The 13,802-nt window shown below is 41.8% G+C and overlaps 1 protein-coding gene across 2 annotated transcripts in view; it reads right to left on the reverse strand.

The window, feature by feature from the left end:
• Positions 1-13,802, reverse strand: part of ttf2 (transcription termination factor, RNA polymerase II) — a 98,612-nt gene that overhangs the window by 19,039 nt on the left and 65,771 nt on the right. For both annotated transcript variants that reach the window (XM_063050724.1, XM_063050723.1), the window contains exons 18-22: positions 13,122-13,292; positions 11,971-12,029; positions 10,340-10,493; positions 8,646-8,728; positions 2,567-2,641 (exon numbers count right to left, since the gene is read on the reverse strand). In XM_063050724.1, coding sequence (XP_062906794.1) covers positions 2,567-2,641; positions 8,646-8,728; positions 10,340-10,493; positions 11,971-12,029; positions 13,122-13,292 — 542 coding nt within the window. The remainder of the gene's footprint in view (positions 1-2,566; positions 2,642-8,645; positions 8,729-10,339; positions 10,494-11,970; positions 12,030-13,121; positions 13,293-13,802) is intronic.

Below are 13,802 nucleotides of genomic sequence, written 5' to 3' on the forward strand. Positions count from 1 at the left end.
ATAAAGGGAGCCTTTTCTGGTTGGCTGCCAGTGACTAGTGGTGTTCCACAGGGGTCTGTATTGGGACACGTTCTTTTTACGTTATATGTTAATGAGTTGGATGGATGATGGAATTGATGACAAGTTCACAGACGATATGAAGATAAGTGGCAGGTTGTTTTGAGGAATAGAGAGGCTACAGAAGGACAGATTAGGAGAATGGGGAAAGAAATGGCAGATGGAATGCATGCGGTGGAAGAATTGAAACGGTTGACTATTTTCTAAATGACGAGAAAATACAAAAACCTGAGGTGCAAAGGGACTTGGGAGTCCTTCTGCAGGATTTCCTAAAAGTTAATTTTCAGGTTGAGTGTGTGGTGGGGAAGGCAAATTGAAAGTTCGCATTCATTTCAAGAGGACTAGAATGTAAAAGCAAGGATGTAATGTTGAGACTTCATAAAGCACTGGTGAGGCCTCACTTGGAGTATTGTGAGCAGTTTTGGGCCCCTTATCTTAGAAAGGATGTGCTGAAACTGGAGAAGATTCAAAGGAGGTTTACAAAAATGATTCTGGAATTGAACAGCTTCTCATATGAAGAGCTCTGATGGCTCTGGGCCTACCTTCACTGGAATTCAGAAGAATGAGCAATGACTTCATTGAAACCTATCGAATGGTGAAAGGCCTTGATAGAATGGATGTGGAGAGGGTGTTTCTTATGGTGGGAGTGTCTAACACAAGAGGACACAGCCTCAGAATAGAAGGGCGTCCTTCTTGAAAGGAGATAAGGAGGAATTTCTTTAGTGAGGGAGTGGTGAATCTATGTAATTCTTTACTATAGGCAGCTGTGGAGGCAGAGGTTGATAGATACTTGATTGGTCAGGGCACGAAGAGATATGGGGAGAAGGCAGGAGACTGGGGCTGAGAGGAAAATTGGATCAGCCACGAATAGATGGCGGAGCAGACGTGATGTGCCAAATGGCCTAATTCTGCTCCTATACCTTATGGTCTGAACAGCAACTGAACCTCTTGAGTCTGCATGCTTTTATGCACTGATCTGCTGCCACATGATTGGCTGATTAGATATTTGCATCAACAAGCAAGTGTACCTGTGTACATATATCTACTGATGCTTCTGGACACATCTTCAGTGATGTTCCTGGTATCATCGGGTGTTTCAGGTCTTTCAACATCATACAGCCTCCTCCAGGTGACCCAGCCGAGGCTGATCAGACCCCAGCTTGTGTCCAGATGGCTAGCTACTTATGATTCCATGGCTCCCCTCTTTGGAGCCACAGCCATCTTGAGGCCCTCTCTGCCGCATCGGTGGTACTGCGGATGGCTCTCCTCTTCCTCTCTCCCTCGATGCCCAAAATGCTGAAGGCTCTAACTAAAGAACGGGCTACGAATCCCCTTCAACCAACCTCCACTGGGAGACACCTCACTCTCCATCCAGCCTGCTGACAGTTGCTGACCAGTCCTGCGTACTTGGAGAGCTTCCTTTCAAAGGCCTCTTCCAAGCTATCTTCCCATGGGACTGTCAGCTCCAGCAGCACCACTTGCTTAGTGGGCTCAGACACTAGGACAATGTCTGGTCGCAGGGTGGTGGCTGCGATATGGTTGGGGAACTTCAGCTGCCCTTCGAGGTCCACCAACAGCTGCCAGTCCCTTGCAGAGGTCAGAATGCCTGCAGATGTTCTTTTGGCAGGTATCGGCTGCTCCCCAGCTCTGACAAAGGCAATGGTCTGCTTGGAGGGTCGGGACCGCTTCGCCCACTCAACTCCTGCGCTGACGGCTTCAGCGATGGTCTTCAGGACCTGATCATGCCTCCACCTGTATCGTCCCTCACCAAGTGCCCTTACACAGCCGCTGAGGATGTGCTCCAGGGTTCCTCACTTGGAGCACAGTGGGCACGCAGATGACTCTGCCTTGCCCCATGTGTGCAGGTTTGATGGGCTTGGAAGCACATCGTACACTGCCCGGATGAGAAATTGTATGTGGTGTGGTTCGGCTTTCCAAAGATCAGCCTAGGTCACTTTCCTCTCAACCGCATTCTCCCATCTTGTCCAAGCTCCCTGTTGCTTCATTCCCACCACCTTGCAGGCTCTCATCTCCTCCACTACTGCTCTCACCTCCTCCTTGAACTAGACGACGCCTTTCCTTCCCTCTGCTGTCCATTTGGGGAGTTGGAAAGGATCCTAGCCCAGCTCGGCCTCATGTGACCACTCCCACCAGCCTCCTGTGACGCAGCCTCGCCTCTGCCTCCTGAACAGCTTCCACTGCCCACCACTTCCTGCCAGTACTTAATTGGATCCCTGCTCTAGCCACCTTTGGGTCACTCGAGTCCCTCTACTGTAGCACTTACCTAATAAACTGGCCACGGAGTGTAGTAGGAAGAAGTTGTCCCATATGGGCCATATGGTAAAATAATTTATGTCCAGGACCAGATTCCTGTACCAGCAAGTGGTCCATTCAAATAGTTACGAATCATGTTTCTCAAATGCACCTGCTTTATACCAAGTTAATATCTTTTTCACTACTCTTCTCATGCAAGCCTTCAGAAATGATATTAGTTTGATATTTCAATTACCTGTGCACGGTGACAGCCTTTCGTTGCCCTACACGATAAATTCGATCTGATGCCTGCTCCTCCAGTGCAGGGTTCCTGAAAATAGATCAAATTCATAAATGCAACCAATTATCTTGATTATAAAAGGAAATTTAATGATTCAACATTTTGTTATCCATTATAGTTTTATATTTTAATCAGAATTCTATTTTGCTGAATGATACTTCAGATAAAAATAAATTAACCATTAAAGCATTTGGATGAATGTTGCTAGAAATCAAAGAATACATCTTTGGTTTCATAAATAATTGTCAAGACATTATAAAAATCAAATTGCTGACTCAGATGCAACACACACAAAATGCTGGAGGAACACAGCAGGCCAGGCAGTATCTATGGAAAAGAATAAACAGTTGACTTTTTGGGCCATCAGGACTGAAAAGGAAAGGGAGAATCAGAATAGGAGGATGGCGGGGGGGGGGGGAAGAAGTAGACATGGGGAGATGATAGGTTAAACTGGAAGAGGGGGAAGGGGTGAAGTAAAGAGCTGGGAAGCTGTTGGTGAAAGAGATAAAAGGCTGGAGAAGGGGGAAGAAAGGGAAGGGGTTGAAGCACAACAGGGAGATGATGGGTAGGTAAGGAAAGACGGTATGAGAGGGAAACAAGAAAGGGGAATGGTGAAGGAGAGGAGGTGTACGATTACCAGAAGTTCAAGAAATCCATGTTCATGCCATCAGGTTGGAGGCTACCCAGACGGAATACAAGGTATTGCTCCTCTAACCTGAATGTGGCCTCTTGCTGGAAGTAGAGGTGACCATTACCATGTCGGAATGGTAATGGGAAGTAGAATTGAAATGGGTGGCCACCGGGAAATCTCGCTTTTTGTGGTGTTTGGAGCGAAGATGCTTGCTCTCAGCAACATACAGGTGACTCAGTTACATGGATTAATTAACCAAATTCAGATAATCTTGGATTATCCTAGTTTGAAATACTAAGCCACAACTCAGTTAAGCAAAGTACAGAACGAAGAAGAAAAAAATTATTGATTAGTAACAAAATGAGATGAAAGCAGCATTGTTTGAGACTCAGAGCAAGGACAGTCAGTCCTACAACAGAGAAACTGAGCCTCCAATCCACCACATCCGTGCCAACCATCACAATACTCGTTATACCAATTTCATTTTCCAACACTTGACCTGTAGCCTTAAAGATTCATGTGCTCATTGGATACAAAAACGTAACGAGTGTCTCTGCTACTGCCACACTCCCTGGCAGCATATTCCAGATTCTAGCCCCACAATAGGTTAAAAGGTTTCTTCCTCAACCTCTTCAAGCCTTCTACCTATTAAACCTATTCACTCTTTAGCTATTTCTGTTATGTTCCACTATCCGCCACCTGCATCCCCCCCACCACCCTTGCAAATATGAATCCATGTTGTCCTGGAATTCATGGGCTCCAACCTTTTGGTATACTCTCTCATGTTGGAACTTGTCTAAAACCTTACCAAAGTCTATGTAGACTATGCCAGGTGCAGTACCCTATCAATTCACTCTTAAATTTGTCAAACTAATCAATTTCCCTTGCACAAAGTCATGCTATGTTGGATCAATTCTTGCCTTTCCAACGCTAGACTAATTTTATTCCTTAATAATTTTTCTACAACCAGTGTTATACTCAATTTCCTGTGATAACCAGGCTTATCTGTGCAGCTATTCAAAAAAAAATGTACATCTTCTATCCTCCAGGCATCTGATATATCATCTGTGGCCAGTGAAGATTTAAAATTTCTGCCAGATCCCTGACAATCTCCACCCTTATTTCCCAGAGCTGGGTTACATCTCATCGGACCAAGGGGATTTGTCCACTATTGTCTTCCTCCTTTTTTAATGTTCTCCTCTCCCTGAATTCTTCAACTACAGTGTCCTTTCCCTTACTGTATATAAATAATTAAAACCTTACCCACAAACTGACTCCATGCACAGAATACACATGGGCCCCATTCTTTCCTTGGTTACCCCCTTGCCCTTAAATATAGATCCAAACTGTTTAAAGACTAAGGAAATTCCCAACTATATTTTGAGCTTCCCCCTTTTCATTTTTCTCCCCAGTAACTCCTCAACAATTTGGACCTCCCCTGAATTCAGATGATCTTTATTTTTTTTTAATTTTAGAGATACAGCACGGAAATAGATCCATCTGATCCAACAAGTCTGCATTGCCCAATTATACCCATTTGATCAATTAACCTAAGAACCTCTACGTCTTTGCAAAGTGGGAGGAAACCAGAGCACCCACAGGAAATCCACACGGTCATGGGGGGAACATACAAACTCCTGCCATTTGCTTTTGTTCTCTTTATCCCACTCTGGATATAGCTTTAGCATCCAGAGTTCCTCGTATTTGTTTCTTTGCCCCATCTTGCAGAAATTCTAACACTAAATCACTTTTGAGTGACTTCAGTTTGTCATGTAGACTTATTTGAAATGGCTGTGCCCAGTTTACTTATCTGGGGTATTGTATTATTGCATGTTGATACTGACTTGACTCCACCCATACCAAAGAAGAAAGAGGAAAATATGAAAATACAAGTATTTAAAGAATGGAAAATCAATTGCAGAAAAAAGTCAAGGTGATACGATTTTATCAATAATTCAGTGCTTTCTGTGCATGAGGAAAATATATTCAACCTACAGAGGCATGCAAAAGTTTGGGCACCCAGGTCAAATTACTGTTACAGGTGTCCCCCGCTTTTCGAACATTCGCTTTATGAAACCTCACTGTTACAAAAGACCTACATTAGTACCCTTTTTTCGCTTTCAGAAGGTGTTTTCACTGTTACGAAAAAAATTCAGCGCGCGATAAAAGGCAGCGCGCCCCGAGCAGCCGCTCTCCCCCGGATTCTCGCCGGCATTGCTTAACCACGAGCCTGTGAGCAGCCATTTGCAAGATGAGTTCTATGGTATCGGAAAAGCCTGAAAGAGCCCGTAAGGATGTTACACTTATGGTAAAACTAGACATAATTAAGCATTTTGATCATGGTGAACGAAGTAAGGACAAACAACAGGAATTCTGCAGATGCTGGAAATTCAAGCAACGCACATCAAAGTTGCTGGTGAACGCAGCAGGCCAGGCAGCATCTATAGGAAGAGGCGCAGTCGACGTTTCAGGCCGACTGCGCCTCTTCCTATAGATGCTGCCTGGCCTGCTGCGTTCACCAGCAACTTTGAAGTAAGGACAATGTGAGTTTGGCTTGTGGAAGTTGACGAACATGATGTTGAAGAGGTTTTGGCATCCCATCACCATGAACTGACAGATGAAGAGCTGATGCAATTGGAAGAAAAAAGGATAACAATCGAAACCGAATGAGTAATGATAAAGCATGACTTTCATTTTGAAAGGGTACGTCGGTTTAGGGGATATTTGCAGGATGGTTTGAGTCCTTATTAAAGAACTGTGTGATAGAAAAATACGTGAGGCTCAGCAGTCAAGCAAGCCTTCCACATCAGCCACAGCAGACGACGAACCTCGACCTTCAACATCGAGGCAGACAGACATAGGAGAAGATGAGCCGCCTGTTCTAATGGAAACAGGCAACGAGATGACACCCCAGTGTCCCACCACCCCAACACCCAGGCCACGGACAGATACCGAGTCGCAGAGAATGCAAAGGTAGCCGGGAGGCACACAGCACATCTTTAAGAAAAAAGCCAAAATAAACATGCTAATTAATTAGGTGCCGCCGACACGTAATTGTCGGCCCAGATCAGAGATGACGCAATCGGAAATTGGCACTGATCTGGGCCGACAATTACGGGCGACACCTAATTAATTAGCATGTTTGTTTCAGCTTTTTCATAAAGATGTGCTGTGTACCTCCCGGCTACCGCTGCATTCCTGCATTCTTCGCGGCAATGTATCGCTCGGCAGCCCGGAGGGTGGGGGGATCACTGCACCACCCAAACTCCGACTCAGCCTAACACACCATCATCAGTGTGCTCAGCGCTGTCTTCCCGATTCCGGTAAGTGATACTACACTATACATACATTATTTCTACTTTATATAGGCTGTGTGTTTTTACGTGTTATATGGTATGATTTGGCAGCTTCATGGTTTAAAGGTTACTGGAGAGCACTTGCGCCGTGTTTTTGCCAACAGCACTTGCGTGAGATTTTCTGCCGACGGCGCTTGCGTGAGATTTTCACTATGGAGAACAGTTCAGTAATGATTGTGGAAAAGTATTTCTACTTTATATAGGCTGTGTATTTATCATATCATTCGTGCTTTTACTATATGTTACTGTTATTTTAGGTTTTATGTGTTATTTGGCATGATTTGGTAGGTTATTTTTGGGTCTGCGAACACTCACAAAATTTTCCCTTATAAATAAATGGTAATTGCTTTACGACATTTCGGCTTACGAACCGTTTCATAAGAACGCACTACCTTCAGATGGCGGGGGAAACCTGTACTGTGAATAGCTAAGCAAGTAAAAGATGAATTGATTTCCAAAAGGCATAAAATTAAAGATGACACATTTCTTTATATTTTAAGCAAGATTACTTTTTTTATTTCCGGCTTTTACAGTTTCAAAATAACAAAAAAAAAAGGGCCCGAAGCAAAAGTTAGGGCACCCTGCATGGTCAGTACTTAGTAACACCCCCTTTGGCAAGTATCACAGCTTGTAAACACTTTCTGTAGTCAGCTAAGAGTCTTTCAATTCTTGTTTGGGGGATTTTCGCCCATTCTTCCTTGCAAAAGGCTTCTAGTTCTGTGAGATTCTTGGGCCATCTTGCATACACTGCTCTTTTGAGGTCTATCCACAGATTTTCGATGATGTTTAGGTCGGGGGACTGTGAGGGCCATGGCAAAACCTTCAGCTTGCGCCTCTTGAGGTAGACCATTGTGGATTTTGAGGTGCCTTTAGGATCATTATCTTGTTGTAGAGGCCATTCACTTTTCATCTTCAGCTTTTTTACAGACGGTGTGATGTTTGGTTCCAGAATTTGCTGGTAGTTAATTGAATTTATTCTTCCCTCCACCAGTGAAATGTTCCCTGTGCCACTGGCTGCAACACAAGCCCAAAGCATGATCGATACACCCCCGTGCTTAACAGTTGGAGAGGTGTTCTTTTCCTGAAATTTTGCACCGATTTTTCCTCCAAACTTTGCTCATTGCGGCCAAAAAGTTCTATTTTAACTTCATCAGTCCACAGGACTTGTTTGCAAAATGCATCAGGCTTGTTTAGATGTTCCTTTGCAAACTTCTGACGCTGAATTTTGCGGTGAGGACGCAGGTAAGGTTTTCTTCTGATGACTCTTCCATTAAGGTCATATTTGTGCAGACGTCGCTGCACAGTAGAACAGTGCACCACCACTCCAGAGTCTGCTAAGTCTTCCTGCAGATCTTTTGCAGTCAAACAGGGGTTTTGATTTGCCTTTCTAGCAATCCTACGAGCAGTTCTATCGTAAAGTTTTCTTGGTTTTCCAGACCTCAACTTGACCTCCACCGTTCCTGTTAACTGTCATTTCTTAATTACATTACCAACTGAGGAAACGGCTACCTGAAAACGCTTTGCTATCTTCTTATAGCCTTCTCCTGCTTTGTGGGCATCATTTATTTTAATTTTCAGAGTGCTAGGCAGCTGCTTAGAGGAGCCCATGGCTGCTGATTGTTGGGACAAGGTTTGAGGAGTCAGGGCATTTATAAAGCTTTGAGATTTGCATCACCTGGCCTTTCCAAACAATGATTCTGAATAAGCCATAGCCCTAACAAGCTAATTAAGGTCTGAGAACTTTGTAAAAGTTATCTGAGCTCAAATCTCTTGGGGTGCCCAAACTTTTACATGCTGCTCCTTTCCTTTTTTGCACTCTAAAATTGCACAAAACAAAAATAATACATTAATCTTGCTTAAAATGTTGAAAAGAGTGTTTCATCTTTAACTTGATGACTTTTGGAGATCAGTTCATCTTCTACTCACTTAACTATTCACAGTAACAGAAATTTTGACCAGGTGTGCCCAAACTTTTGCATGCCACTGTATCCCATCTTTAAAAATAATTGAAAGATACAATTTCATGACTGCTAATCCTTAATCTTACCAGTGCATATCTAACAGGAAAAGGTTATTGCCTCCAATAAGATTCAAACCCACACCACCGGCACAGAGGGAGACCAACATGACCTGTGATAAGACAGAGGAACAATGGAAGTGTCACACACAAAACGCTGGAGAAACTCAGCAGGCCAGGCAGCAATCTTGGAAAAGAGGAAACAGTTGGTGTTTCGAGCCGAGACCATTCATCAGGACTGTTTTCGTGCATTTCACAAAGTAAAAATAAATGTGTCATCGTACTGGATGGGCTCATTTCTTTTAATGTATCTCATCCTTTTGTCCAATAAACACATTTATTTGGGCCGAGACCCTTGCCTAGGTTTCAGAAACCACACATTACAGTTGAAACTGATGAAATAAGAGGGATTATTTAAACAATGCATATACAAACTTTACCCAGCATCAATAAAATTCCAAGTCAGAGAAAATTTACACACTAAAACTAGGAAGGGCAATCAATAATCAAAATTCCTGATATAAACCATAAAATAAACTTTACAAAATCCACTTTAATTTCAACATTTCAAAATGACAGTCCATGGAGTGAGTGCTGGCAATAAGCAAGCCTAACAAGGAAAAATAGGAGTAACAGTAGGCCATTTGGCTTTGCAAGCTTGCTTGATTCTCCATCTCAGTATTTTTTTCCCATTTCCTTCCCCATAAACCTTATTGCCTTTTGTCAGGGATTTGATCCATCTCCTCCATAAATCTATTCAGAATTTAGTATCCACTGCCTCCAGTGAGAGAATTGCATGGTTTAGATCTCTAAAGGAATTTCTCTTCATCTTAGTCATAAATATTTGTTTTATCCTGTACCCTGATGAGACTATGATCCTCTCCTAGATATGCTGACCAGGGTAAATATCCTCACTTTGTGGCTACCCAGCTCTGTCAGAATCTTGTACATGTCAATGAGATCTTCTCTAATTCTTAACTGTAGTGGAGATATGCCTAGTTGACCAAATCACTCCAAATACAATAGTTCACCAGTCTAGTGAACCTATGCAGCAAAACCTCTGGGATGTGCATAGTTTAGGTAAGGAGCCAAACATTCCAGAAATTGTCTCACAGCAAGGCATTAGGTGTCATCTGTCCTGAATTGAAAATGTTTTGAATTCAATGAAGGGCAACATGTCACCTATTGTCCTATCTCTTGCTGTGCCTGAATGTTTGGTGGTAGATAAGGACACCCCATTCCTATGGCAATGTTTCCAAAATGTCACCATTTACATAGTATTCTGCCTTCATGTTTATCCTTCTGAAGTGAATATTTATCCGGTCTTTATATTGTTTCTGCTGCCTTTTTGCCCATTCACTCAATGTCTCTTTGTGCTTTCCTCGCAAGCATATTCACTAAACTTAAAAATATTGAATTTGGTTTTCTCATCCAAAAAATTGATAAGTATTGCATAAAGCTGAGAAGCAAATTGATAGCTCAGGTACCACTACTGGTCACTGGAGGAAGTCTCTTTTATTCTGTTACCAATGCATCAGCAGATTATTTTCCCTTAATCCATGGCAACGTATTACTCTCAATGGCCTGGTCTTTAATTTTGCAATGGTTATGCAGGATTTTATCAAAGCCTTCTGAAAATCCAAATCTAATCTGTAAAGTAAACCAAGTATTAAAAATGCAGATATTTCTCCCCTCCAGAAATTGCAATAGCAGTCAGTTGGTACCTGAGGTCCTTTTGGGTTAGTGTTGAATTCTTCTACCAAGTCCATACGACATTTAGGAGTCACACTACCGTCCAGAGTAACGTGGGTCAAGTTGATTTTATCCAAGTGGACTGCCACCACTTTCAGCATACTGGTCCACTGAGAAATGATTACACTGGGGGAGAAGTGACTGACAATAGTTAAATGAATCAAAAATGAGAACTCTAACTATAAATGGTGTTGGTGTTGGCGTGGGCGTGTGGCCAAGTGGTTAAGGTGTTGGTCCAGTGATTTGAAGGTCGCTAGTTTGAGCCTCAGCTGAGGCAGCGTGTTGTATCCTTGAGCAAGGTAATTAACCGCACATTGCTTTGCAACAACACTGGTGTCAAGCTGTATCGGTCCTAGTGCCCTTCCCTTGGACAACATTAGTGGAGTGGAGAGGGGAGACTTGCAGCATGGGCAACTGCCGGTCTTCCATACAACCTTGCCCAGGCCTGCGCCCTGGAAAACCTTCCAAGGCACAAATCCATGGTCTCATGAGACTAACGGATGCCTATATAACTATATTGGAAAGACTATTTTACAAAAGACATTTTATAGTCTTGGAAATGATGTTACATATTTGGTGGCCAAAAAAAACATGGAATTATGGTCAATCCTGTTTTACACAAGGACAGTTACAACCAGAGAACACTACAGCACAGGAAACAGGCCATTCGGCCCCTCTAGTCTGTGCCAAAACATTATTCCACTGGCTGATCAGATGTTCTTCCGACTCACACTTTGAGGTACCTTTAAGTTCCTATTGGCAGTCTGAAGATTAAGACAGGATTAATAGATGTACACCTGCAGAGAATTACACCTCCCTCTCTAAAGTTCAAATATCTCCGGATGCTTACTTAGAGCAAGATTCAAGATATTTTCCTTGCAGGGATTAAGCTCTTTATTATCAGGAATACCCATTTTATTCCTCATGCAGTGAACTTTGGGTTTGGTGGATGTGGGGGAGGGAAGTAAGAGTACTTTTCTTTAGCTCTAAGACAGCTTTTATAGTTTGTTAGACTCACTTTTAAAAGCTGGCCTTACTTACATAAATTCATAGTGCAGCTAAGAAATTTAATGAAGAACCACAAGTAAATTCTGAAATAAGCCGAATCTCTTACTGTGACTCACCTCTGTATTAGTTCCCATTCCCTAGTGTAGTTTATGACGTCCTTGGACTTTAATGTCCGCACAACTTCTTTATAGAAAAAAAGAGGCATGGTTACACAGTGATCAACACTGCTGCCTTAACTTCAGTGACCGTGATTAAATCCTGACCTTGCCTGCTGCATTGTTTGTGTGTTCTCCTTATGAATGGCAGGTGCTCTGATTTCATTCTACATACAAAAACATGCTGGTAGATGAAGTGGCTACTGTAACACTGACAGGAGGTAAATGACAGAAGGCGAGTTGATAGGTGTGTGGGAGGGAATAAGTTGCACCTGTACAGGGAAACAGGAGGTGAAATGGAACTGATAAGATCGCTCTGCTTGTAAATGGTGAAGGACCACTTCCTTAAAAAGTCGTTATTCATTGTACCTAGAAAAAGAAGTCTTCCCTTCAGCTAAATGTTTTTCCAAAAACTAAAGCCTTCATAGAATTACACATACCTTTTCTGGGGTTCTGGGCTGCTTCTTATTACTTTTAATTCCTTTAGTAGGGCAGAGATCTGGCAATAAAAGAAACGGATTGAAAAGTGAGGTTTTGGTTGTATCACTTCTATGGTTGTGAATCAGCTGAAAGTTGATAATAATGCAACAAAACTTCAATTTCTAAACCATGCATAGTTTAAGATTTCTATTTGTTATTACAACAGATCATATGAATGGTTCCTCATATAAACTCCATGTCTTTGTATCTCATCTCTGTTGGTATAACCTTTATCCTTGCAGACAGAGTGTGATGCTCTAGAATTACCTTCTACAGTCCTTATTTGTGACCAATTCGTTGTTTATTTTCCCCTGAAACTCCTTTGGAAGTTCCAGTTTTCCTTGCAGCTTAAAATGTTTTGCTATTTTACAGTAGTAAATAGACCCAAGTTATTTTATGATTCTTCTCTCCATCTTTCACAAATTTCTTTATCCTCTTTACCTTCAACAATATTCTCCCCTCTATTTAATTCTCAGTTCATCCATCATATATAACTAACTGAACTTTTATTTAAAATATATGAGTGTACATAAAGAGTTTAAGATCACTTATACAGCATTGGGTATACACAGCAAAGGAGTCGCCTAACTTGAAGACTGATGAACATTCACAAAATCTTGTTTAACATTCCTTCCTCAATACAACTCATCTCATCATCCAACCCATTTTAAGATAATTTGCTGTGGCAAACAGATCAACTTATGGGCTAACTAACTGTGTTTTCAGGAGTTCAGTAAAGCACTTTGAGATACCCACTACACACTGACATGACAACCAGTAACTGAGTGAATTTAATATATATTACAAAATCCCAAAGTATATCATAGAAGTACAATCTAGCCTTTCTTTTGTTTACAAACCCAGCAATTTGACATGGTAGAACCTGTAACTTCCCACCAAATCACACTTCTGAGAGGTAGAATCATATTATCATTCTTTTGTAACAGTTGGGTCCAAATCCTGAAACGCTCTAACAATAGCTTCATCAGAACGACTGAAGTAATTCAAGGTTGTGACACAGCAGCACATTCTCAAGGACAATAAATGCTCACTTTGCCAGTGACACCTTCTATGTTGCATGTGATTTCATCAACAAAAGATCTAAACATACCTTGGTGCTCTCTCTGGTGCTCTCAAACAGGTTGGCTTTGAAGCTGGTTCCATTTAATTTTACAGTTGAATTGGTGTCAGAGGTTGTGGCCTCCAACAATGATAATGCATTCATCTGCTCCTCCAGTGAGAGAGTGATACCTTCAGATTCCATTTCAGTGTTACTGAGAGCCTAAAGTGGAAGATAATCAATTTAAACATAAATCCCCAATAATTGCTTAAATATTTTTAAATTATTTGTTGCAACTACAGATTTGCAGTGGAACAGATAAACCAAATGCGGCAATGGGCCTCAAAATTGTTGTTTGGTGATCCCTGTCCTGCTGTGTGAACCTGAATGTTGGTTGAAGAAAATCCAATTTAATCCTTTATTTTCTAACTACAAAAGAGAAAAGTTTCATCTTGTTGCAAACCAAATTGGCATATTCATGTGACTATGGTTGACTGTGTTAGTTTTACACAAAAGCACTATTATCAAATGAGATAAAATCCTTGCGTATCTTCCATTAGAGCTCTTCAACAGTAATAACTTCCATGGTATTTAATTTAAGTGGTTTCCACTATTTACATCCTTTACCAAGTTGCAAATTTTATTTGCAATTTAACCTCCAATATTTATAATTTTAAAGGAGGAATTTGTTTAATGTTTTGTATTCTATGTGTGGTCAGTGCACCTAGGGTC

This window comes from Mobula hypostoma, chromosome 6 (genome assembly GCF_963921235.1).
Source record: "Mobula hypostoma chromosome 6, sMobHyp1.1, whole genome shotgun sequence".
Lineage (NCBI taxonomy): Eukaryota > Metazoa > Chordata > Chondrichthyes > Myliobatiformes > Myliobatidae > Mobula > Mobula hypostoma.